This window comes from Carlito syrichta, unplaced genomic scaffold, assembly GCF_000164805.1.
Source record: "Carlito syrichta isolate Samal-C Ts95f unplaced genomic scaffold, Tarsius_syrichta-2.0.1 Scaffold311975, whole genome shotgun sequence".
NCBI lineage: Eukaryota > Metazoa > Chordata > Mammalia > Primates > Tarsiidae > Carlito > Carlito syrichta.
This window is the reverse complement of record NW_007256071.1, coordinates 696,265-722,890: the sequence shown is the minus strand read 5'-3', so window position 1 is coordinate 722,890 and position 26,626 is coordinate 696,265. Positions and strand designations below refer to the sequence as shown.

The 26,626-nt window shown below is 57.1% G+C and overlaps 1 protein-coding gene across 1 annotated transcript in view; it reads right to left on the bottom strand.

Annotated features, from left to right (window-relative positions):
* Window positions 1-26,379, bottom strand: part of RIMBP2 (RIMS binding protein 2) — a 61,067-nt gene extending 34,688 nt beyond the window's left edge. Inside the window, exons 1-8 of the mRNA XM_021718233.1 lie at window positions 26,296-26,379; window positions 19,873-20,077; window positions 13,882-14,027; window positions 12,318-12,394; window positions 9,322-9,431; window positions 5,053-5,865; window positions 4,380-4,466; window positions 1,142-1,158 (exon numbers count right to left, since the gene is read on the bottom strand). Of these exons, the coding sequence (XP_021573908.1) occupies window positions 1,142-1,158; window positions 4,380-4,466; window positions 5,053-5,865; window positions 9,322-9,431; window positions 12,318-12,394; window positions 13,882-14,027; window positions 19,873-20,077; window positions 26,296-26,379 (1,539 nt within the window). The remainder of the gene's footprint in view (window positions 1-1,141; window positions 1,159-4,379; window positions 4,467-5,052; window positions 5,866-9,321; window positions 9,432-12,317; window positions 12,395-13,881; window positions 14,028-19,872; window positions 20,078-26,295) is intronic.
* Window positions 26,380-26,626: the final 247 nt, after the last annotated feature.

Below are 26,626 nucleotides of genomic sequence, written 5' to 3'. Positions count from 1 at the left end.
GGGGTGGGGGTGTGGTGGTGGCAGCTGCGCTCTGTGCCCGGGGTGCACAGCCGCCTTTTCCTTCACACTCCGCAGCCACTCACTTTTCCAGGATGCGGGACCCTTCGCGGTCACTGTGGAGCCACTGCCTCACCCGTCCCAGGTCTGTGTGACCGGACAGGGCCGGCCCTGCCGGGCGACTCAGACGTGGCCCTCCAACGCGGGGTTGGCTCCGGGAGGGGTGAGGACGGCCGGCGCTGGGAGATGAGCCGCCCCATCCCTCCCTCCTCCTCTCATTCTCTTCCCATCTGTCTCTCTCTGTCTCTTTTTTCTCCTCCCTCTTCCTGTCTCTTTCTTTCTTCCCTTCTCTCTTCCTTCCCTTCTCTTCCTCTCTCTCTCTCTCTCTCTCTCTCTCTCTCTCTCTCTTTCTCCTCCATCTCCCTCCAAGCCTGGACCCCATGTCACCCATCTGTCTCTCTCTGTCTCTTTTTTCTCCTCCCTCTTCCTGTCTCTTTCTTTCTTCCCTTCTCTCTTCCTTCCCTTCTCTTCCTCTCTCTCTCTCTCTCTCTCTCTGTCTCTTTCTCCTCCATCTCCCTCCAAGCCTGGACCCCATGTCACCCATCTGTCTCTCTCTGTCTCTTTTTTCTCCTCCCTCTTCCTGTCTCTTTCTTTCTTCCATTCTCTCTTCCTTCCCTCTCTCTTCCTCTCTCTCTCTCTCTCTCTCTCTTTCTCCTCCATCTCCCTCCAAGCCTGGACCCCATGTCACCCATCTTCCTCCCTGTGAAACTGAGCACAACCGAGCGATGGAGAGAGACCAGGTGTGGTGATGTCACCTGACCCAGCCCAGCTCTGCTCAGGGCCCCTCAGGGGTGGAGCTGACCCACCTCTTCTTGCCTGAGCCCCTTTGAGCTGCGCTCCCTGGACCTCCCAGGAGGGGACGTCTTGAGCGGCGAGGGGTGGCAACAGCAGGCAGGGGTCAGGGTCAGGCGGCTCCTGGTGACTGGGTGACCACCAGCCCCCCCCACAACAACCATGGGTGACTCCTTTGCTCCGGGTCTGGGTGGAACCCCCTAGGGCGCCCTCTTGGTGTGGACTGCTCTTTGGGGAGGAAGCTTTGGTCGGAGTGTGCAGGGGGCTCGAGCCCCGCGTGCTCCAGGCCCACCGAAGCCCCCGGGACGTCTGGACGGAAGCACAGTGGCCAGATGGTGAGGACTCCGGGGTGCCATGTATCCGCCACCCACGATCACGCCCGGTCCCGGGGGGGCCTCCAGCAGGATGTCAGCTCACCGTGGTCGTTTGCAAACGAGGAAACTTGGGGTCATGAAAGCAGGACTTGTCCCAGACCTGCCTGAGGCCCATTTGCGAAGACAAATACAGCCCTGCTTCTAACCACACGCTGGGCCAAGGGTCTTCAACACATCCTTGTGACCTGGCTCAGAGGTAAGTTCTCTCTGAACAGCTCATTCATTTTTTTTAAGTTCTTTTTTTTTAGAGACCAGGGTCTTGTTCCATGGTCCAGGCTGGTGCAATCATAGCTCACTGTAGCCTCCAACTTCTGGACTCAAGGGATCCTCCCACCTCAGCCTCCTCAAGTGCTAGGATTCCAGCCTCGAGCCACTGTGCTGGGCCTATTTTTTTTCAAAGTTCTTATCTCTTTATTTAACCTCAAGAAATACACGGGTCGCGCAAATCTGTAGGGCAGAAGCTTAAGCAAGCAAGCAGTTCATGGAAACATGGTGCTTGGCCTGAGCAAGCTGAATCCGGAGTCTGACAACACCCAGAAACCCGTCCGCTCACAGGCGCCTTCATCTCCGTGGGTGCTCAGCACAGGTGCTGTAGCTGTGGTCCTGGGACTTCCAGAGCTCTGCTCTTCCAACGCTCCTATGGCGGGCTTCCCACCTCAGACGCTCTCCGTCTCCCTCTCAGGCAGGCTCTTCCTTCATGACCTGTACCTGCCTCCTGGCCCATGGCCATCGGGATCCAGGGAGTTGAGATAGGAATGTGGGATTCCAGTTCTACTCTACATACATGTACACATGCATGAGACTGGCTGCATGACACACATCCAATGGGGTCGTCACCTGCAACCCGGCCGGCTGTCGTCCCAGCCAGACAAGCCCACAGGCAGACCTCGGCCAACCCCACGGGCGGCAGCCTCCCTGGAGAAGGCAGGCATGTGGGTTTCCTCTGGCCGGGCATCCGGGCCCCCATCAGAGACTGCCAGAGGCTCTCAGGGTGGATGCTGAGCGTTGGTAGCAATTCCCTTCCTCTCTCCCGCCCCACTGCTGTTCCCTCTGGCACTTCAGGGCCAGATGCCTAAAGACGGCCCTTCCTGGACTCCTCACGGCTAGGGTGCCGGGGACACGATGTCCGTGAAACCTCATGGCCTGATGGGTCCCTGCAAGATCTGGGCAGTGGAGGAAACTTCCTCCCACTCACAGAGACTTAAAGGCCGCCGCGTGTGGGCTGGCATCCCGCAGCCTCTAGGCATGCAGACATGACCTGTCCTGGCACGCTATCCCACAGGCAAAGCCCAGGCCCTGCTTGCTCTGACGTTTCTTCCTCGCCAAGCTTGACACGTCAGGACAAAGTGTCTTTCTGCTGAGAGCTCCCTCACATCTATGCAAAATAACCAAACTTCGAGGAGCCACCTCCCCACATTTCAGGTCTACATGAGACCTGATTATTCCTGGTTTACAGGTGATGCAGTCTCCGGGCATGCAGACACAGCCCGTCCTGGCATGCCACAGCCCCAGAGTCACACAGTCCAAGAGTGTCCCTCCCTCTTACGACCTGCCAAGGGTGCTCTCTGCACTCAGGCCGGTGAGACGCTGTCAGAGGCAGATGACCAGCTTCATCCTCCTCATTTCCTGGTCGCGGGCTGCGCTCTCCACTGTGATAGCACTAGCAGCGCAGGGATTGTGGAAATTTCTTTCTTTATTTTTATCTTTATTTTTGAGTTGGAGACTCACTCTGTTGCCCAGACTGAAGTGCAGTGGCTGCTCCCGGCCACCGCAGCCTCGACCTGCTGGGCTCCAGCAATCCTTCAACCTTCCAAGTAGCTGGAACTACAGGTGTGCTCTACCATGCCCGGCTAACTTTTTTATTTATTGTAGAGATGAGGTCTCACCAAGTTGCCCAGGCGGGTCTCGAACCTGCGGGCTCAGGCAATTCACTCACCTCAGCCACCCAAGGCACGGGATTACAGGCTGATGTGGAAATTTAAATTACTGGCCAGGCACGGTGGATCACACCTGTAATCCCAGCACTTTAGGAGGCCAAGGCAGGAGGACTACTTGAGCCCAGGTGTTCGAGACCAGCCTGGGCAACACAGCAAAATCTTGTCTCTACAAAAAAATCAGTCGGGTGCAGTAGATGCACCTGTAAGTCCCAGCACTCGGCAGGCTGGGGAAGGTGGAAGGATCACCTGAGCCCAGGAGGTGGAGGCTGCGGTGGCCGTCATCATTGTGATCACGCCACTATACTCCTGCCTGGGAGAAGGGTGAGACCCTGACTCAACAAATTTTTAAATTATTAAAACTAAGACAAAATAAAAATCGTACATGAGCTGCACGAGCCACCTCTCAGGGAGGCAGCAGCTGCGGGTGGCAACGCCGCCTTGGTGGTGTCTCCTTGCTTCTGTTGGACAGACAGATTTGCGGTGATGGTTTCACGTGTTATTGGGACTGGGCCACGGAGTGCCCAGATAGCGGCTTAAACGTTACCTCCAGGTGCATCCATGAGGGCGTGTGGGGAAGAGACTCACATTTGAATCAGCGGACTCAGCCTCGCAGACCTGCCCTTCACAGGGTGGGCGGCCTCATCCAACCCGGAGAGGGCCTGGATAGAGCAAAAAGGCAGTGGAAGCTGCGCGTGCTCTCTGCCTGCCTGTGTGCGCTGGGACACTGACCTTCCCAGCTCTCGGCGACCCCGGTGCTCAGGCCTTCAGGCCAGCAGGAAGTGGCACCCGCGGTACTCGTGGTCTCCAGAGTGCAGACTGCAGGTCTTGACCCTCATCTCCAGAACCGTGTGAACCAATGCCTCACTTCATCTGTGTGTATATATGTGCCCTGACAACCCCTTCAGTGTCCCTCTCGCCTGGAGACCCCATTTCTGGTCCCTGGGGTGGCCCGTGCTCCCAGCCTCTTGCCAATGCTCTTCTCCTGCACTCGCCACCCTGCCCCAGAGCCGGCACCCACGGGACCTCTCCTGGCCACCTGTGCACATGCTCCCACCTCCCAAGTCCCTTGAAGTCGGTCTGGTAGTCCCCATCCTTCACCAGGCCCTGGGCACAAGGCCTCACAGTGGGCGGCCCCGCAAAGTGGCCCTAATTATCCCAGCAGGCAGGTGGGAAGCCAGCAGTCCTCACACGACCCTGCAGACATCTTACTGGGACACACCTTCCTCCTCGAAGGAGGCCTGTCCCACCAGCCAGGACGTCGCTGCCTTGCAGGTCAGATCGTCCACAACGACGGGCTTCACAAACGCTGGAGAACCCACAGAGTTTGCGGGAGGGGGAGGTGCTGGGCTCCCCGAAACACAAGGGCCTAGTCAATCAGAGCATGAGCAGATGTGGTGGCGGCTGCCTGTCATCCACCCCTCTCCAGTCTCCCTGAGGAGCAAGGAGCACGTGAGAAAGCAGGCGTGGATGCTGGGGATTACGTCGTAGGTGCCCGGAGTCCCACTGGCTTCTGGCCCAGAGTTTCACATCCACACAACCCCCTGACATGGGCTTACAAAAAGTTAAAAAGAATGAGAGGAAAGGAACAACTCTGAGAGGAGTGTGGACACCCCGCTCATGACACCGTCGAAGGGCGCACGTCGCGGGTGAGCGCAACACAGCAGAGGAACTCTTCCGTCTGCAGGAGGGACTCTGTCTCTTCCTGGGTCTCGCAGGATAGTGCTTGCTGGTACCAGTGCTGAAAGAAACCCCGTGGGCAACAGGGAGCCCGGTGTATCCAGGCCCTCCCGTCCACACTCATGCGCACACCCATCCCTGCTCCATGTCAGCCTGCGCCTCCCAGGACTCCCCCGTGCAGGGCAGCGCGGGGGACCCGTGTAGAAAAAACTCACCTGCAGGCAGCGTGGAGAACTCCACGAAGGCCTCCTTCTTCTCCCTCTGCTCCAGGGGGAGCTGCCACGGCATCTGGTGGGGCTTGGCCAGGACCTTGACCTTGTAGGCCATGTTGGGCCTGAGGTTGAAGAACTGATACTTGTACCTCGCAGCCTTGACGATGTCAAACTCCTCCTCGTTGAGGAAGATGACGTGGCTGTAGTTGCTGTTGGTGGGCAGCCAGGACAACTGGGCCGAGATCTGTGTGATGTTGTCCACCCGCAGGTGGGACGGGGCCACCACCACGTCCTTGCCCACCAGCAGGGTGCACTGCAGCTCGTCCGAGCTGCCCCTGCTTGTGACGCACTGCACCGAGATGCGGTAGGTGCAGGCGGCCATGTTGAGCTTTTCGATGAGGGCCTTAGTTCTGCTCCCCAGGGTGAGGCTCACGCGCGTCTCCTTGTCCACCAGGACGTTGTAGCTGCTCACGGTGCCCCATCCCGGCGGCACGGCCGGGGGCTCCCAGCCCACAATGACACTTTTGGCGAGTTGTTTGATGAGGGTGATTCTTCTAGGGTAAGGCACGATGTCTTCTCCGATGTCGTCGATGTTCACGTCCAGCGTCCCCGCACTGTTGTCGGTCACGCCTGAGTCTATGTGCGTGGGGGAGTGGAGGTCCAGAATGTTCTCGCCCTCCAAGCCGATGCCGGAATGGTTGATGAAGTTCTGATCCTGCTCATTCCCCAGCGTGCTGGCCAAGCGCGACTCGTTGTCCTGCACAAAGTCCACGAAGTTGGAGGGCACCAGGCCCCGCTGGCCGTCCAGGAGTTCCCCTGCCGGGCACAAAGACAGAGTTATCACCAGCTGTCGCAGGGGGCCCCCACCACTCTCTGGGAGGACTCTACATTGAGCAACAGGCCTGTCCTGGCCTCCTCAGCTCTCACGGAATCCACCCCCACGTCTGCCATCTCAGGTAGCCATCTCTGCCACCATCAGCCTGGCTCACGCGCGGAAACCATCGTGTGAGTTTGTGCACGTGCGCTGACGACCCCTCCCGACTAGGACAAGGCTCCACCGCAGGACCTCACCACAACTGAATGCCTAGCCCTAGGGTGACACTGGGCACATGGTAGCTGCTCAGTGAGATCTGTCAGAAGGCTGAGCACAGCAGTCCAGTCAGTGGCGGTGGAGGTTGAGGAGATGAACCTCTTATGATTATGTCTGGCTGAGTGATCATGAGAGTAGGAATTAAAAGGCAGCCCCACTGCCATGCAGAGCACTTAGTGAACCCACGGTGTGTTCATTTGATGGGAAACAAAGCTGTCAATTTAGGGTCAGAACCATCTGTCAGTTGAGGGCAAAAAAAAAAGTGTCATCCAACTAGCTTTTGTCGCTGTGTGTGGTCCTAGTGTGGCAAACAGTCTAACTTCTGTGTGCATTCTTGATCAGTGGGGCTCAGAAGGTTGCTCATGGCAGAGGCCCAGAAAAAACGAGATGCATTTAGAGGCGCTTCAGGGATCAGGCTGCTTGGGGAATCTTCCCGTGCAGAGCTAGAAAGGACCACCAAGCTGAATGGCACACTCACAAAGACTGGCTGGAAACCCCATGACCTAGCGGGGTCAGAAAACATAGGACATTGGGTGTGTCTTCCAATAGACCCCTCTGCCTCAGGGGAATATGTGATGTGGCCCAGGGAAGGACATGTCAGCCATGCAGCGAGTCCTGGATGCTAACAGGACAAATGAGAAGAATGCAGATTCTGCCCTGAACCTCCCACCAGGGTGTGAGTCTTGAGGGAGCCAGTCCTTTGCCCTGAGGGCACTCGATGAAAGCATCCTCAGTGTGACCTGGGGAGATGGCAGTGACGATGATGATGGTGGTGGCGACGCGATGAGGGTGATGAGGGTGACGATGGCGGTGATGATGATCATGGCGATGCCCGACGGCGGTGATGATGACGGTGATGGTGATGATGGTGTTGGTTACAGTGATGATGACGGTGGGGATGATGGTGAAGATGGTGATGATAGCGACCAGGAGGATGGCCACGGTGAGGATGGTGCTGATGACGGTGATGGTGATGAAGACGATGGTGACGGTGGTGGTGGTGAGGGTGACGGTGGTGAGGAGGGTGACGGTGAGAGCAGCGATGGTGGTGATGATGGAGATGGCGATGAAGAGGATGGTGACGGTGGTGGTGGTGAGGATGAGGATGGTGATGACGCAATGAGGGTCATGAGGGTGATGATGGCGGTGATGATGATCACGGTGATGCCCGATGGTGGTGATGTTGACGGTGAGGGTGATGGTGGTGATGGTTACAGTGATGATGACGGTGGGGATGATAGTGAAGATGGTGATGATAGCGACCAGGAGGATGGCCACGGTGAGGGTGGTGCTGATGACGGTGATGGTGATGAAGAGGATGGTGACGGTGGTGGTGGTGAGGATGAGGATGGTGATGACGCAATGAGGGTCATGAGGGTGATGATGGCGGTGATGATGATCACGGTGATGCCCGATGGTGGTGATGTTGACGGTGAGGGTGATGGTGGTGATGGTTACAGTGATGATGACGGTGGGGGTGATGATGAAGATGGTGATGGTAGCGACCAGGATGATGCCACGGTGAGGATGGTGCTGATGACAGCGATGGCGATGAAGATGCTGGTGACGGCGACGAGAAGTGACGAGGGTGGTGACGGTGGTGGTGGTGAGGATGACGGCGGTGAGGAGGGTGACGGTGACGATGGCCATGGTCACGATGGTGGTGATGATGGTGACGGCGACAAGCAGTGACGAGGGTGGTGACGGTGGTGGTGGTGAGGACGACGGCGGTGAGGAGGGTGACGGTGAGAGCAGCGATGGTGGTGAGGGGGGTGGCAGCTGGCGCTTACTGAACACTACCATGTGCTGAGCCCTACTCCAAACGCCTCACATCTCCTGTCTCAGCTATCCCCTCAGACACCCTTGGAGGTAGACACTATTACTGTCTTCACCCGACAGCAGGGGAAACTGAGGCATGGAGGAGGGAAATACGTTTCCCACTGTCACACAGACACCGGAGCCCTGAGTCTTGCCCCTGCCTGTGTCGGCCTCAGGACGGTTTATGGAGGCACCATGCCTGGTGGGAAAGCTCCAGAGATTCCAGCAAGGGTTCTCTGGCAGCTCCTGGGCACAAACTTCTACACGGATGTGCAGGTCAGCGTGGCCACGTGCGTGTATGTCAGGAATTCAAGCTGTCCCGCCACCGGCTGTGGTGAGATCTCCTGCTGGAATGCTCAGTGCTCTACTGCTGTAGATGGCAAGCCAGCGTGAGTGAGGTGGCTCACAGCCTCCCCCATGATGTCTCCAGAGCTGATCTCACTGCAAGAAAACCTCCAGGAAGAGCTTGGGCACATCCATCAACCTCAAGGAAACACCGGGAGGTCACGGGAGAGACCCCTGCTGGTTTAGCCAGAAGTACTCCCTCTGATCAGGGGAGACAGGCCCTTCTGTTTGCCCAGGGAAGTGGGACTGTTCAAGGCGTGTGTCAAAGCTTTCAGCGCGTAGATTCAAGGAGCTGCTGACTGTCCATCCACATGTGACAGGGCACCAGACATTCCAGACAGGGGGTTTACGTTTCCTGATTTCAGACTGTGAGGGGGAACCTGAGGGAGGGACGTGGGGCCAGACCCGCCCCCTAAGCTAACATGGGAGCCCCAATGTCAGGGGCTTGTGCTTGAGAGGCACTGAGAGCACTCTCAAGTGAGGTCGCCTGGAAGGGAGCGAGACCCTGCCCTGGGAACCTCTGGGGAGACCCCAAGAGTAGGCGTGAGGGCTATAAGCTGAGAGCAGGAGAGACCTTTCTGTGTTTTGTTTTCTTTTTGAGTTGGGGTCTCCCTCTGTGACGCAGGCTGGAGTGCAGTAGTGCAACTGTAGCTCATGAATAGAGCCTCGACCTCCTGGACTCAGGCCATCCTCCCACCTCAGCCTCCCGAGCAGCTGGAACTACAGGAGTGCACCCTCATGCCCAGCTCGGGAAAGACGCTTTTGGAAGCAGCAAGCCTCTCCACCCCGTGTGCCTGCAGATACCTGGAAAGCTCCGCAGGGACCAACATGATAACATATCTGAGTGTCAGGGGTCTGTATGGAGTTAAGATGTAGAAACCCCACCCACTTTCTTGTTGACTGGGGAAAGCCTGGTGGCTCTGGAGAGGGCAGGGTCAGAGGGGAGGGCTGGGTGCTGGGAGGACCTGGGGGTCCCCGCGCGCCTGTCAGGGCCCACCATAGCCATGTCCCGCAGAGACCTTCGTAGAAGCCATCCTCGTCCATGTCTCCGTAGACGTAGAGGTACTTCCCTGCCGTGAGTGGCAGCTCTGCCTCCGGGTTCTCATTGGGCCCGTCGAAGGGGTTGTAACTGGAGGGAAAACGTTCCTTTGTTAGAGACCAGAGGGAGGCTGCCTGAGCCTCACCCAGAAGGATGAGGAGGGCACATGCCTCTCTCCCGCCACCAACAATGACAGACCCAGGGACAGCCGGGGTGACGTGTTCTCTGCACGCTGGATGTTCCAGCACGGCTGCTCACTGGCACGGCACAAGTGGGAATTGAATTCTGAGAGCAAGGCACACACACAGACCCTCTGCACCAGGCAGTGTACTTAGGATCCTGACACAGAGTTCACGCCTGGCTCTTCCACCATAACCACCCATCTCCAAGTTTATGAGCAAATACAAGCACATGAACCCTCGGATCTGTCCACACACAACATCGAGCAGAGGTGAAATCGCACCACACACCCTCGGGCACGCTGCTGCTTTACACTTTGCCATGGACCATGCTACATTCTGCCTCCTGAATGAATGGCCTATCCCATCCTTCTTACTGACCACGTAGTATTCCAGTGGGCAGCTTCCCATAGCCCACCAGCCAGGCACTGCCTGTTCCTCTGAATGTGGGCTGGTGGAATCCATGTTGTGTCAGGTGTCCTTGTACACGTATTGTCGCACGCTTCTACAATCCCTTCCTAATCATAAATCACAGGAAGTGCATGTGTTTTGTGAGAAACATGCAGCTCGTAAAGCTCTCAGGTGTGGACTTCCGAAACGCTCTGGTCAGGGTAGTCATGTGACCCTTCCCGTTGCAGCCTAGGGGTATAAGAACATCCGCATTCTCAAGGCTTCAACACACGGCAATTAACACGCTTTAAAGTCACCTCCAACTTGAGAAAGCAAAAACAGGAAACAGACCCAGAAGTTGGAATCTCACAAATAAAATAATTGTAAATGACAGAATCCAAATAATTCAACATAATTTAAAAAGCAAACTCCGATGAATGAGGAATTTTCTAAGTAACAGTTTAAATCATTTTAAAAAGTAGGAAAGGCTTCAATAAGGAAATGAAAATGACATTGCCAATCAGAGAAGACAGCACAGCCAGATACACACAGCACCAAGACAGCACAAAGCAGGGGCATGGGGACGTGCGGGCTGTGGCTGGGGATGGACACATGACCGGCCGGCGAGTGGGTTGGCACTCTTGCATCTGGCTGCATCACACTGGCTGTGGATCGGCCCTATGGGTGGGAGTCCCCGGGTGTGTAAACCCCAGGAGTGTGATTCCCCAGGTGTGCAAATCTTCAGGTGTGTGAGTCCCCAGGTGTGTAAAAAACCCAGGTATGCGAGTCCCCAGGTGTGTGAGTTTTTAGGTATGAGTCCCCAGGTGTGTATGACCCCAGGTGTGCAAGTTCCCAGGTAAGCAAACCCCCAGGTATGCAAGTCCCAAAGTGTGAGTCCCAGGTGTGCAAGTCCCTAGTGTATGAGTCCCCAGGTATGTTAGTCCCCAAGTGTGTAAACTCCCAGGTGTGAGTCCCCAGGTGTGTTAGTTCCCAGGTGTGTAAACCCCCAGGTGTGCAAGTCTTTAGGCGTGTGAGTCCCCAGGTGTGTAAACCCCCAGGCATGCAAATCTCCAGGTGTGTGAGTTCCTGGGTGTGTGTGAGTCTCCAGATATGGAAACCCCCAGGTGTGGAAACTCCCAGGTGTGTTAGTTCCCTGGTGTGTTAACCCCAGTTGTGTAAATCCTCCAGGTATGCACACCCCCAGGTGTGTGCACCCCAAGATGCCTCCCTTGGATAAGCCTTGCCCACCACAGTGGCAGGAGGTGAGCCAGCAGGCGTATAGGAGGTGGGAGTCTCACGTGGTAGCTCTGCCAGGCCCAGCCACCCCTGGGAAGGGCGGGCATGAGGCTCCCCAGGGCCCGGCACCAATGGGGCTCTCCCTCTTTGACTTTCTTTTTTTTTTGACAAAAAAACTCTGTCGCCCAGACTGGAGTGCAGTGGCCGCTCCCGGCCACTACAGCCTTGACCTGCTGGGCTCCGGCGATCCTTCCGCCTCAGCCTTCCAAGTAGCTGGAATTACTAGCATGCGCTACCATGCCCGGCTGATTTTTTGATTTACTGTAGAGATGAGGTCTCACTGCCCAGGCGGGTCTCGAACCCGTGGGCTCAGGCAATCCACTCACCTCAGCCTCCCAAAGGCGCAGGATGACAGGCTGAGCTACCGAGCCTGGCACCCTCTTTGACTTTCATTTGCCACCCGGTGTGGGTTAAGTTGTGTCCCCAGAAAGGGATATTCATGTCTCAACCTGTTCCTTTGAATGTGGCCTGGGTGGAAATAGGGTCTTGGCAAATTGGACTGAGGGCTTAGGCTAAAGTCACCCTGGAGTAGGGCGGACCCCTGTGCAAGGGACTAGTATTCCCAGAAGAGGACTGGAGGTGCGAGGGGACATGCAGGAGCCTCGGGCTGGAGGCAGGGACAGGCGCCCTGTGGCCACCGGCCAGGAAAGGCCTGGGCCCCGACCTGGAAGGGATGGGAGCTCCACCAACACCGGGATCCCGGTCTCCCTGCCTTCAGAACTGGGAGAAAATGAGTCTCGCTGAAGCTGCCTGGTGTGCGACCAGTTGTCACAGCAACCCCAGGAAGCCAGTGTCCCCTAGCTCCGCCCATCTGAATCCTCTCCCTCCATGACCCCGAAAGGCCCAGCTCCCCTCAGAGCCACGAGAGGGCTGGCTCAGCTCCAGGAGTGCCCAGCCCCCCCCTCCCTGACCAGACCTCCCATCCCCTTCCCCCCATAGCCTGTCCAGCCCTGGCCCCCCAGACCAGGCTCCGCTCTCCCTCCCGAGTCCTACCCTCTCTCCCTGGCCTTATCCCTCCTCCCCAGACCCGGCTCCTCCTCCTCAGCCTCCTCCCCTCCTCCCCAACCCTCCCTCACTCCCCAGTCCCACCCCCTGTCCCCTCTCCACTCACCTGTATCGGGCCACGCACAGGTGCACCTTCCCCGAGTATCTCTGCCTGGGGGTGCTAGAATTCCGTTCATTCTCCATCTGTGGGAGGACAGGACCGGGTCACCGGAGCTGGAGGGGCCGCATTGCAGCCTGTGGCCACGGGAAGGCCAGGCACTCTCCCCTGGCCTCAGGCAGCTCAGCCTCGGATGGGGACCTCCCTGGGGTCACCCGCCCCTTCAGCTGTGTGGGAGTCAGACCCCAGTCATAGGCCACAGAGAGACTCCACAAGGAGACCAGAGGACAGGGCCTTGCCGCCCCAGCCTGATTCAAGCCTGGGCCTCTCCAGCCTCCTGGGAAGCTGCAGCCGCAGGCCCTGGGCGCTCAGCCCTGCTGGACTCGGTCTGCAGAGGGCACCAGCCTCCTACGCCGAGGCGCCCGGTGCCTTGGAGGGCTGCGGGGAGAGGCAGCGTGAGGAGCTCTGTCCCCCAGGTCCCCCTGCTGTCTCTGGATCTGCAGAGTGAGGACTCCACCACGGTGTTTCCTACCAGTCTCAGGTGGGGGGGTGTCGTCTCCTCTCCTGGGTGGGACTGGGACAGAGTCATAGCAGGTGGGACCCCCAGGACCTTACTCTTGTCCCTCGACACGCCTCACATCGAAGCCAGATTGGTCTTTTATTCTTTTATCTATTATATTTCAGAGACAGGATCTCGCTCTGTCACCTAGGCTAGAGTGCAGTGGCGCAATCATTCACTGCAGCCTCCAATTCCTGGGCTCAAGCAATCCTCCCGCCTCAGCGTCCTGAGTAGCTGGGACTACAGGTGCATGCCACCAAACCTGGCTTTTTTCTATATAGGTTTTCTTTTCTTTTTTCTTTTTTTAGTTTTTGTAGGGCTAGAGTCTCCCTGTGTTGCCCAGGCTGGTCTCGACCTCCTAACCTCAAGCAGTCCTCCCACCTCGGCCTCTCATTAACACCTGCTGGCATTACAGGCATGAATGACCACACCTGGGTGAAGGAGTCTTTTTAGACAGAAATGAGACCGTGTCACTCCCTGCCTTAAACCTTTCAGCTGCTTCCCACTGGACTCGGACGACAGCCGAAGCCTGTCCTCTGCACATGGCCTCAGCCCCCGCTCCCCGCTCCAGCCACACGGCTCCTTCCGGGAGCTTCTCATCAATACAACAGGACAAAAGAGGCCGGCGGCCCTTCTGAGGCCATCCTCCATGGCCCTAACAGGCCCTGTCTGCCTCCTCCTGTGCACACGGCCCTGCTGTGCCAGCTCCAGGATACCAGCTAGGATTCGGTGTTCTAAATGTCGACTTGTCCACAGTCGGCCCCTCCCCCTCTAGAACGGAAACCCAGCATGTCTGCTCATGGGGTCCCCCGCTCCCGGCACAGGGGTCGATAAAGACCAGGGGGAGAAAGGAGGAGGACGGAGAGAGGATGAAGAGGAGGAAGACGGGAAGGATGGGGGGGACGGAGAGGAGGACGAGGAGGAGGTGGGGGAGGAAGACGGAAGGTCGGCCAACGTCCACACCAGACACAAACGACGCCGCAGGCCCGGCGGCCCGGCCAGGACGGGACTCACGTCTGGCTCAAATCTGCATCTCGGGCTACCGGATCTGGACAGAAGGGTGGGCTTGGCGGGCAGAGGCCCCGGCGTGTCCCCGGGGAATGGGTGGGGCCGGATATAGTCACCAACCACAGAGCAGCCTCCGACAGCGCTCTCCGGACCTGGCCACGACATTGAGACAGGTTGAGAAAAGATGCGCATGAGACAACAGCGCGCTGGCCGCGTGCCTTCCCAGTGCTCGTCCCCGCGCAGGCCTCAGCCTCTGGTTCACCGCTGGGGTCCGTCCACCCATCCCCACTCAGTCCACACAGGCCGTCTGGCCCCGCCCCAGCTCTGCGCCCGGCCAGCCAGCAGAGTCCGCCTCGGCTGCACTGACCATCTGGCAGCACGTGATAAGGGACAGTCCAGCAGAGGGAACTTAATGGGAGGCACTAACAGAGGCTCTTCCCTTCCTCGGCTTAAAATTGAGCGGCTGTGACGCCTGGCAAGTCATCTTAGAACAGAGCTGCTTGGAGAAAAAGGGCCCTAGATGGACAGGGAGAAACTGGGTCCTGGTGGCAGGATTGGAGCCCCTGGAACAAGCCCCACCTGAAGCCAAAGACTAGCCCTTTCCCTACTCCAGATGGCAGATAAACTCCTCGCTCCCACCAGTTTAGGCTGGCTTCGCCATTCCCTAGGACCAGAAGCGCCCCAACTGGCCCAAGGGGCAGGTCTATAGCTGAACAACCCTCTTGAGAAAGACTTGCAGGGACAAGGGTCGCTGTCTTCCCTCTTCTCCTTATGGACGTGGGGGCTGCCAGCCCATCCTGGCTGCCTGGAGGGAGCACTGAACATGCTGATCAGGGCTGGCCTGAACCGTCAGGTCACGGCCAGGGCTGGATGGGAAATCTAGAAGCAATTATGTCCCCTGGGCTCTGTGTTCCCATGGACTGATGGGCCTCTGTGTCGCCAACCTCTCTATAGCTCCCACCTGATGGCTGTCTCCCTGGGGAATCTGAACCGCTGCGTCCAAATCAAAGATGTAAATGAACTTGAAATAGCGGAGCTGGGCTCCAGCGAAGGTGCTCCCGGAGCTACCCACTGTGCGTGGAGACAACCCTGCACGAGACCCCATGGGAACAGTGGCCAGGAAGGCAGGGTCTGTGTCTCCCCCGCCCCACAGCAGGGCGGCATCCGGCAGGTGCCAAGTCCATGTCTCTCCTGGAAGCCGCGGGGGGAACCACCTGGCCCATTTCAGCCACGCTTCTGCCTCACGAGATGGCAGGGGAACATTCCAGAGGGAAAAGGCGCTGTCCTACAGCCCTCCAGAGGGCTGGCAGTGTAGGGCTGTCCCCAGCCTGAGACAGACACGCAGACACGTGGTTCAGCCAAGACTGTCGAATCGGCACTATCCCAATAGCAAAAACAGAACCAGCCACGCCTCCTATTGCAAGTGGACTGGATAAAGAACATGTACATATACACGATGGAATATTATGCAGTCATAAAGACAAAATTATGAACTTCACAGCAACTTAGATGGAATTAGAGTCTGTAAAACTCAGTGATCTATCACAGAAACAAAGAACTGGGTACCACATGTTCTCATTCATTAGCAGACCCTGAACAATGATCATAATGCTATAAGAAAGGGATTGGCGCCGGGCTCGGTGGCTCAGCCTGTAATCCCGTGCCTTTGGGAGTCTGAGGTGAGTGGATTGCCTGAGCCTGCGGGTTCGAGACCCGCTCGGGCAACTTGGCGAGACCTCATCTCTACAATAAATCAAAAATGAGCCAGGCGTGGTAGTGTGCGCCTGTAATTCCGGCTACTCGGAAGGCTGAGGCGGAAGGATCGCGGGAGCCCAGTGGGTCAAGGCTGCTGTGGCGGGGAGCGGCCACTGCACTCCAGTCCAGTCTGGGCGACAGAGTGAGACTCCAACTCAAAAAAAAAAAAAAAGAAAGGGATTGGCAAGAGTGGAAAACTGCCAGGGGAAGGAGGGAGGGCACATTTCATCAATAAGGGTACCTAATCCCAAACCAGGTGAAGTAGGGACCAAAGGGAGGCCCAAACCTCACCTGTATGAAGACTACTTGTCTACCTAACCCTGAATTGTACCTCACATCTCTAAAATAAAATTGAAAAAATAAAATTAAAAAAGACTATTGAATGCGGGCCTGTTTGTTACAGCAGCAGAATTTGGCCCTGTCTGCCTGGTGCCCCAGGGACCGGCGTGGGTGGCACAGCTGACAGAGGTGGACCAACGCGGAGTCCCTTGGGCCCACAGGTGACTTGCGCAAACCTGGCTTTCTAGAGAAGAGTCGTTTAACCAGTGTGGCATTCTACTTGGTGAGGACAAGACACACACAGGACAAGAAATGCTATGCCTGCAGGAGGGTGGCTCCCACACGCCCAGACACGAGCATGGCCCTCCCATGTGCTCAGGCTCTCCAAAACACGGCTGCTCGTCCCAGGTCACTGATTTCATCTGCCATCACACAAGCGAAACAAGCCCAGCCCTGGACAGGAGCCTGACCGCGTAGGGATAGGCTGGAGCCACATGCCTCCAAACAGCTGCCTTCCCAGGAAGCTTCCTGGGAAAACTGTGTCCACATGTGATGTCTGCTTTGCATGCTGACCAAGGGTCACAGGAGCCTCTTTATATAGCATGCAAGTCCCCACGGGGACTCATGCTGTCGCCCACCTCAGCTGCACCAGCCCCAGCCTCGGGCAGGAGCCCTCGGTGTGAGGTCTGTGAGCAGCAGTGTGAGTGCCAGAGTCTCTGCTCTAACTAACTTGTGGCTAGCTCCATGTGTTCCCACCACCCTCGCTCTCAGGACAGTGGACAAGGAAGATCTGTGATGGATATTTCTATGGTGTTATCAATCAGAATCCCTTTTATAATAATACCGACAAATATTTTCTAGACCATTTTATTTTATAAAGCACCTTCCAATTAAAAAAAAAAAAAGAACATGGACATACTAGGGGAACACCCAAGAAACCTGGAATAGGCTTTTGGAGGGTGGGGTCCTTGAGGCACAGGCCTCTGCCACTAGGTAAGTGTCCAGGAGCCCATTGGTGGCAGTGGACCGGCTAGCGTTGTTGTGAGAGGCTGCATTATGGAAGAAACGTCCTGAGTTGTGACAAACAGGTGACCGGTTCTTCCACTATGACAACACACCCGCTCACACCGTGCTGAGTCTTCAGCCGTTTTTGACCAGAAGCAGCATGAGCCCTGTGACCCACCCTTCCCTCTTCACTTGATCTCGCCTCGAGTGGCTTTTTTTCTTTTCCCTAGATGAAAAAGGGAAGGTCCTCAAAGGGAAATGTTTTGTCGATGTGGAAGATGTGAAACAAAAACAGCAGGAGCACTAGAAGGCCAAAACGGACGAGTCCGGACACTGTTTTGTGGAAAAAGCGCCTCGATGGGAGTCTTGCATCCAACGGAGAGGACTTAGAAGGAGACTGAAGTTGAAACAGATAGGAATCAATACACAATTTTTTTATGAATAAACTCTGGCTTTCTGGGGTCCCCCTCGTCTGCAGAATGGAAAATCACGCAGCCATGAGAAGGAAAGATGCCACTTGCAACAGCATGGGTGAGCCTGGGGGATATCATAGTCAGTGAAATAAGCCAGACGCAGAGAGGGAGGTACCGTGTGACCTCACTTCTGTGTGGAACCTGGAGAGTCGGCCTCACAGAGACAGCAGAAGGGAACCGGGATATGGGCAGGCATCGGTCCGAGGTACGAGATGCTATGTGCTGGGCGCTAAGGGACAGGGGTGGGCAAAGCTGACGCCACCGCCTCGTAGACCTCAAGTCTGCTAAGGAGATAGAGCCTGTGTCCTCGCCACAAAAAGAAAAAGCCCCCATAGGGGCGTGATGAGGCGTGGATGAGCCAGGCTGTGGCGGTCTTGCCACAGGTGACAGACACCTGCGCCAAGTCACCAAGCTGGACACCTCAAGGAGACGCCACTCTTGACAGTCAGCGATCCCTCCACGTGGGAAAAGATATGCAAAAATAAATAAACACACCAGAAGAGGAAGAGAAAAAGAACAAGGAAAGATGGTGCACAGCAGCAGCCGGAAGAGGAACCTTTGCCATTTGCAGGAGAGGCGTGGGTCATGGGTAGCACAGTGGCCTTCTGCCGACGCAGGTCCCGGGCAGCCGCAAGCCATGCACAGAGGACAGGGCCATGGGGGCAGCCATGCCAACAGGGACCTGAGTAAGGTGACAGTTGAGTGAGCGACCCAGGCTCACGAGGACAGCGCCTCTCCCCAGGAGTTGATTTGCAGAATGGCACCTCCGCCCTGCGGCTTCTCGTTTCTAGTCATGTCCCTGTTCCATCTCTGTTAATCAGATCTCTTTCCAGATCACTCCCAGGTAAGCTCCCACCAGAACTTTTGAGGGTATTACTCCCATGCACGCCCCGCAGAATGGGCTCACCTGGCTGACTGGGCGGGTCTGCAGCCGGGTCAGCTGGGGCTGGTGTCTGGGCACAGCTTCTAAAACGTTCCCTACTGGCCTGAAACGTCCCCTACCAGACAAAGGCATCTGTGGGCCAAGACTGTGCAAACCACATGGCATGCGCAAATGCCCCTTCCCCTCTGGGATGCGGACAGAAGGCCACCTTGTCACTGTCTCTGGATGGAAGGCTACCTCATCACCATCTCTGGACGGAAGGCCAGCTAGTCACCATCTCTGGACAGAAGGCTACCTTGTCACCATCGCTGGAGGGAAGATTACCTCATCACCATCTCTGGACGGAAGGCCAACTCGTCACCATCTCTGGATGGACCCCACCTCGTCACTATCTCTGGATGGAAGGCCACCTCATCTCCTTCTCTGAAGGGAAGACCACCTCATCACTATCTCTGGACAGACCCCACCTCATCACAATCTCTGAATGGAAGGCCACCTTGTCACTATCTCTGAATGGAAGGCCACCCCGTCACCATCTCTGGACGAAAGGCTACCTCTTCACTGTCTACTTGTTCACTCTCTGCTCGTCCTTCCCTGCCCATTACAGGAGGCTCCGTGTGGGGCTTGTCTTTGTGGTGGGCACCCGGCCCATGTTCTGGCCGTGTAAAATACCTGGTCAGTGTGGGGAAACACCTAGGTCCTCACCCCTCTGTCTGTTTTCCACGGCCACTGCCCCCGCCTTGCATCATCCCTGATGCATCGACCGAAAGGAAGGATGTGGGAGGAGGGGAGCGGCAGACGGTTTCCATCACGACTAGGAGCATCACTTTGTTTTAACAATAGAAAGTGCCAAAGCACCAGGCGTATGCTCTGATAAGAGCTGGGAGAAGCTTGGAAATCCCCTCTCACGGGATTCCAAGTGAGGCTGTCACATTCACCTCCTCTATTTTTTAAAAATCAACTTTTAACCCGGTAACAGGCCTGGGTGTGAGCTGTTTATACTGTGTGCATCCTGGGAACCTTCGGCAAGGACGTGGCAGTGCCACTGAGGTCTGAGGAACCATGCCTGTGGCCCTTTCACCTGTAGCCAAGACTGAGCCCCCTCATCTCACATACACAGGAGGAGTTGGCCTCCTAACAGGACTGTGACGGGCAGGCTTGGGGTCAGTGCCGCCCGTTGGCGCTCCAAGCTCATCCCCAGGACACCTGCAGGTCCCCAAGACGAGAAGAAGGTAAAACAAGGAATGCAGAGAAGCAAGCTGTGCAGAGTGTGTGGGGGGACGCTGCCCCTAAATTCCCCCCAGTTGTTGCCAGTATAGACTCCACAGCCAGGGTCTGAGTTCAAATCCCAGCTGGGCCCTTTATCAGCTGTGGGATCCACGCCAGCACCTCGGTTCTCCTTGTCTGTCAAACAGGTCTAAGAATCGCCTCCCCGATGGCATCTGTGGGTACCAGGCAGCACTGAGGACGCGCAGCATGGCCCACACCCACACGTGTGAGCAGCCCTGTTCTTCTCCTGAGCCTGCCATCAGGTCAGCCGCCCCCTGCACTGCCACATGGGAGGCCACCCTTCCCCCCAGCCAAGGGCGGGGAGGCACTCACCTTTGCCGATGGAGGGGGCTAGGCCATTCACGAGCTGCGGGAGAGGCTTGCCAGGGGCCGGGGAGCCAGCCAGGGGGGCCACCACGCTGCTCCCCAGAAGGTCAATCTTCCCCGCGTGCTGCCGGAACTTGTCCAGGTCCCGGGACAGCAGGCTGAACTGTTCACTCTGAGTCCGGCATTTCTCTTCCAGCTCACGGACCTTGGACTGCATGGCAGAGGTGGGACATGGATCAGCAGTGACATGTGATGGGCCCGGGTGTGTCTGTGTACTTCTGTGTGTTGTATGTGTGTGCATGAGTGTGTTTGTGAGTGAGTGTGTGTGTGTGTGTGTGTGTGTGTGTGTGTGCGTGTGTGTAAAACCACTCGTGTTGTGTTGGGAGCGTGTGCACTTGCCTGCGTATTGCGTGCACGGTGGGGGTTGCCTCCCGCCTCCCAGGAGCGGCGTCTGGTAAGCCCGGCCTCCCATGCAGCCTGGCTGTTGACTCATGTGTGAAACCACAGGTGCCAGATGATGTGCTCCCATGCCGCTCCCAGCAGGCCACAGCCGTTCTCGGCGACATGGGCAGCTGGGCCCTGTGTGGTCAGCCTGCTGGCTGGCGCTGCTGGGACCCAGGGCCCTGCCCAGGGGCTGGCCCTCCCCAGCATGTGGCTCACAGAGGCCCCTGTCCCGAGCGCTGCAGGACCCCAGAGAACACAGCTGTGAGCATAAGAGGGGATTTCTAGCTGCTGGATTTGGTAGAAAGATGCAACATCTGCCGGCAGCCCCACGTCTTGAGAGCCCAGGGAATGGCACACACCGCTCTTGGCACCCGACAGGGGCAGCTTCCTCCTCCCCCAGGACTCAAGGCCATGTCAGCCACTGCCTCCCAGGAGGTGCCCGCAGGAGGGTCTACCCGGGGTCCACCCTGCGTCCCTCCACCTGCTCACTGCCTCCTGTCTCCTGTTTCTTGTCTCTGCCACAACACTGTCAGCTGTTCTCTGGCTCACTGACATACCTGCCACTCTTAGCATCACACAGGCACCCAGCAGGCGCTCAATAAATGCGCCACCAGGGAGCCTGGAGGAGCCCTGCTGCAGGGAACCAGGTTCCTTGAGGCACTGGCTCACTGGGTCTGCAGGCCATGCTCCCTCCCCCAGGGTGCTGGAACCCCGTTCATGGGATGGTCACTTCTGTGTCCGCCCTGCCTCCCCGGAAGCGTCGGCTCCAGAGAGGAGGGCTGTTGGCTGCTGGGCCTGGCTCTCCAGACGCCTGGTGCCTGCAGGGTGAGAGAGCACGGGCTGTCCTGACTCCAGAGGCCCCAGGCCCGCCTGACCGAGGGCTGCGCCGTGGACACCCCCAGCTTCCTTTCTCCCCCTCCTTCCTCTCCTCCCCTTCCCCCCCATCCCCCTCCACAGGCACTGGGCTTCTCAGCACTATTCATGTCTGAGATCACAGATTTCTAAAAATAGCCCTAACAGGTCCCAAGCCTATGATTAATTTCTTCCATTCATTAAACAAATCAGCAGTATTCTTCTTTTAACAGCTGGATGGGCTTGGCCAAGTGAGCCGTGTCTACAGACGAGGCGCAGACCTAAACCCGGGGGCTGGGACCCAGCGGGCTGTGGACACAACTGAGGGATTCGTGCCAGGGACAGCCCAGTCCCACTAGCGGGGTCTGCACGCAGGAAGGTGGCTTCGGCTCCCTCAAGGCCACAGCTCCACTGGCTTGGCCCTCAAGGCACAGCCACGGCCCTGCAGGGCGAACGGGTCCCAGCCACGGAACGGCTGCCAAACGCTTGCCTGGGCCAGGAAAGCCCAAGGGACCCAAGCTCCCTGCATCAGCGGGACAAACCTCTAGGTTTCTGTGGATACACATGAGGCTCCTGGGTGGGGCGGTGGTGGCGGGGGGTGCAGGAAAGAGCTTTGTAACAGGGACACATTCATCCCAAAGTAGAACACACAGGCACCCTCACAGCACATGTCACCGGGGACCCACGGGTGTGTGAACATCTGTGCCCACAAACCCATGATCCAGGGCCCTGAGGCTGGACTCCCCATGGTCTCTCTGGCACCCATCTCTGGGTCTTTCCATCCAGGACCCACCTCAGACCAACCTGTGTCTTGAACCCAGACCCTTCCTTGCAGGACCTGGAGGGAGGAAGTCATGTGACCTCAGGGGACTCCATTCCATAATCTAGAAAATAGGGGTGGGACAGGCACGGGGGCATATGCCAATAATCCCCGCACTTTGGGAGGTGGAGGTGGGAGGATCACTTGGGACCAGGAATTCAAGACAAGCCCAGATGACAAAATGAGACCCAATCTCTACAAAAATAAAATAAGTAGCCTGATGGTACATCTATACCTCCAGGCACTTGGGAGCTAGAGAAAGGAGGGTCTCTTGAGCCCAGGAGGTGGAGGCTACAGTGAGCTATGATCAGATCACAGCACTCCAGCCTGGGCAACAAAGTGAAACCCCATCTCTACAAAATATTACACAATTAGCTGGCTGTGGTGGCTCATGCCTGTGATTCTATCGCGTCAGGAAGCTGAGGTGGGAGGATCACTTGAGTCCAGGAGTTCAAGACTGGCCTGGGCAACATAGTGAGACCCAGTTTCGACAAATAATTTCTAATATATAAGTAAACAATGGGAGTGAACCCATTCCAGATCCCGGTGGCCAAATGTGAGTGCAGGGGACCCCACAAACAGATGCTACGATCTCTCACCCTCTGTGACCAAGACTCAAACGGACAGAGGCTGACTCAAAAAAAAAGTGACTTGGACTTCAGTCCCACTTAGCCGACTAAAATCTCCTGTGGGTGGCGTGTGACGGCGAGCATGGACGTGTCTGGACTCTGACAGGCACACGGGGATTCCCTACTTTCTATCACCAGCAGGGAAACTGAGGGACTCTCGACCTCCTCCATGGTGCTCGAATTTAAGGAACGGCACACACTGGTGGTTCAATGCTAGTCCCTGCTCCGGGCACTGCCTGCAACTGCCGTGCACACAGAAGCACTGTGACCGCAGTTGAGCGCGCCCTGAACAGGGATCTCGACAAGTCAGTTCCCTGTGTTCTAGAGCCTCTGCAGGACCACATGATTTTGGTGTCTCAGCCAACCCTGTGGCCAAGGTAAAGGGGCTGGATGGGCTTTCAGGTTTCAAGATCTGAGCCATGGATCAGCTTCGACTTCCCCAGGAGCCCACTCCTGAAAGCATGTCCTCCTTCCAGTGACCAGCCTTGCTGATTCTCTCAACAACTTCTCAAACATCCACACATAGACACCCCTGGAGGGCTGAAAGCATGGACTGCTGGGGCCTTCCCAGAGGCTCTGACTCTGCTGGATTGGGGACCCCACTTGGAGAGTCACTTGTCTAGAAGTGAGAAAAGCCATTGTCTCTACGGATTTGTCATCCAACTCAGAGTTCTGGAAAACTCTTCGAGCCCTGTTCTGAGGGACAACCCGCCTTCCCCTTGACCTGAGTGGAGTCTGCCAGAAGGAGAAACAAAAGGTGACCTCCTCCCTGCCTGTTGGAAGGACCTCACTGCTGCACAAGGCAGATGCAGAACAGAAAGGTATGGCATGGGTGTGATGCTCAGGTGCGACACAGATGTCATGCTCAGGTATGATGCTCAGTGTGACACTCAGGTGTGACACTCAGGCATGACAGGTGTGACACAGACATGACACTCTGGTGTGACATAGTGTAATATCCAGGCATGACACTCAGGTGTGATGCTCAGGTGTGACACTCAGCCATGACACTCAAGTGACACAGGTTTGAAACTCAGGTGTGACAGGTGTGATGCTCAGGTGTGATGCTCATGTGTGACAGGTGTGTCATGGTGTAATACTTAGGTGTGACACTCAGGCATGACACAGCTGTGATGTTCAGGTGTGACACTCACATGTGACACTCAGGTGACACAGGTGTGACACGCAGATGTGACACAGGTGTGATACAGGTGGGACACTCAAGTGTGACACTCAGACATGACACAGATGTGACACAGGTGCGATACTCAGGTGTGACACTCAGGTATGACTCTCAGGTATGACACTCCAGTGTGATGCTCAGATGTGACACGGGTGTTATGCTTAGGTGTGATGCTCAGGCGTAACGCTCAGGTGTGACACAGGTGTGGTGTGACACCCAGGTGTGACACAGTGTGACACTCAAGTGTGACACAGGTATAATGCTTAGATGTGACACTCAAGTGTGACACAGGTGTGACACAGGTATGATGCTCAGGTGTAACACTCGGGGGTAAGACTCAGGTGAGAGGTTTGAACTCTGATGACCACATAACCAAATTCTGGGCTGTCCGCCAGGCTCTCTGGACCCCGTGGCTGGCCCAAGGGTAGAATCAGCCCTAACAATTCCTCTGATTTCTCTTCCCTGGGGTCATCTGAACTCACAGGACTCTCAGCCTGATGGTCGAAACCTCGACAAAAAGCCAGGAGCCACGAACTGGGCCTGCTCAGCTCTCCGGAGACTCTCCCTTTGCATCCCAGCGCTCAGATGACAGCGGCCCCCCACGGGGCTTCTGAAGGTAGCTCCTTGGCCCCTGGATGGGGACCCCGCTCCCCCGGGGCCCCTAAGGCTGCAGCCCAGGGAAAAGGAGACTGAGCAGGCCCAGGGACTCGTGGCTGCGTCCACACATGGGAAGGCACCACCCGCGGGCGGGCGGGACACACCACTCCGGGATACCTGCATGCTGTCCAGGGTGTTCTGGGTGAGAGCCAGGCAAGACAGTCACAGAAAGACGATATCAGTGACAGCACACACGGCCCTCTGTGCACCCACACGCCTCCTCCACTCTCCAGACCACGCACGTGGCGCGGCGGCCACCAGCACACACCACCCACGCATGGGCCAGACCCCAGTGGGCATCACAGACAGCCCCTTGAAGGGCGACTGACACTCGCAGACAGCCCCGTCAACAGGCTCAGGGCAATCGGAGGACAGAACCGGCTCCTCCAGCCAGAGACTATACAAGTTAAAGTTGGCAGGCCAGGGCTGGGATCCTTTTCCAGGGAGGTGCACAGCTGTCCCGAGGGCACATCCACACTCCCAGTGATGTCCTTCTGTTTGTCACCCACCATACTCCTCCCTCCAGACAGCCATTAATGAATGGATGCTTTCAAAAGTCCATTTGAATACATATGATGGTAGTGAAACCTCTTCCTTGGGAGGAAATGGTTTTAAAAAGCAATGCAAGCCGGACTCGGTGGCTCAGCCTGTAATCCCGTGCTTTGGGAGGCGGAGGTGAGTGGATTGCCTGAGCCCGCGGGTTCGAGACCTGCCTGGGCAAATTGGCGAGACCTCATCTCTATCATAAATCAAAAACTCGCTGGGCGTGGTAGCGCACGCCTGTAGTTCCAGCTCCTTGGAAGGCTGAGGCGGAAGGATCACCGGAGCCCAGCAGGTCGAGGCTGCGGTGGCCGGGAATGGCCACTGCACTCTAGTCTGGGTGACAAGAGTGAGACTCCAACTCAAAAAAAAGGGCAATACAAGAGATGTATGCACGTGTTCTGCATTCAGCAGTTGCTGTTGCCCTGGGGTCAGGACCAGGTTGTCCTAAGGGAGGCAACCCCACCCGGCCTGTGGAGAACTGACCCCTACTCCTGGGGCATGCCTGGGAGGATGCTAGGCGGGCCAATCCACACTCCTGCTCGAGGAGTCGCAAGTAGCGTGACTGTTGTCTTTGGCAGGTGGAGGGCTGGGGCTCCCCGCAGCCTTTCTGTGTTACGGAGGCCTCCAGAGGCCCTGAGAGTGCCTGCCTATCCACTCAGATCCAGGAGACTGGCCTCGAACCGAGGGCCAGGGTCGGTCACTCTCGACACACCACCCCCGCCGGCGGGATGTGGTGGCCGTTTCCCTTCCAACCCCCCATCAGGGCCAATAAGAAAGGTCTCTGGGAGGTGCAGGAAAGCCACCCACACAGCGTTGGCAGGGACTGTGCCCAGGGACGTGCCTTGGAGGGCGCTGGCCACTCTGACTCCCGGGGCCTCCTTCCTCCCGGGGGAGCATCAGACCTTAAAAAAGAACCCAGGCATTCACAGAGGGCTGGGTGTGCTCAGGAAGGGCCCGCCTGCCTGTTCTCCTCGGGGAAATCACCCCCTGCCCCTGCCTGCAGATGGGCCTGGCTCCTGGTTTCCACCCACATCTGAGACACGCAGTTCTGACCCTGGCTGTGTGACCAAGGGAAAATCGCCTCACCTCTCCGTGTCTCAGATTCCCCCAGTTGTAGACACAGAACTCATCATGGTCCCTATGGCACGGGTTGCTTGTGAGGATGACATGAGGACATGCTTGAACAGCATGTAGTGACCAGCATGCAGTAGACACTTAATAAGCGTTCCCTGCTCTCTCTCGTGGACCCGAGTGCCCTGGCCCCAGCCCCACCCCTGGGGGGAAGCGGGCGCACTCCTTACCTCTAGCAGCTGCACCGCCCCCTCATGCTCACGCTTTGCCTCCACCTGAGCCTTTTCCAGGATGAAAAAACAAAGAGTCAGCATTTAAGGGGAAGGAGGACCCGACGGTGTCAGACTCACGGGGGTGGGGCTTTCATTCCCGTTCCCCTACAAAGCCCCTAAATGCTAAGGGTCCCCTGGTCTGGAGGGAAGGGATGTGGGCTGGTCTTGAATGTGCTCCCTAGCCCGAGGCCGGGGCACCGGGTCGGGGTCTGAGTCCACTTCCAGAAAGGGGTCCCATGCAGAAAACCTGCCCAGAGCCTGGACGGCAACTTTGTCCCCTCATGTGTCC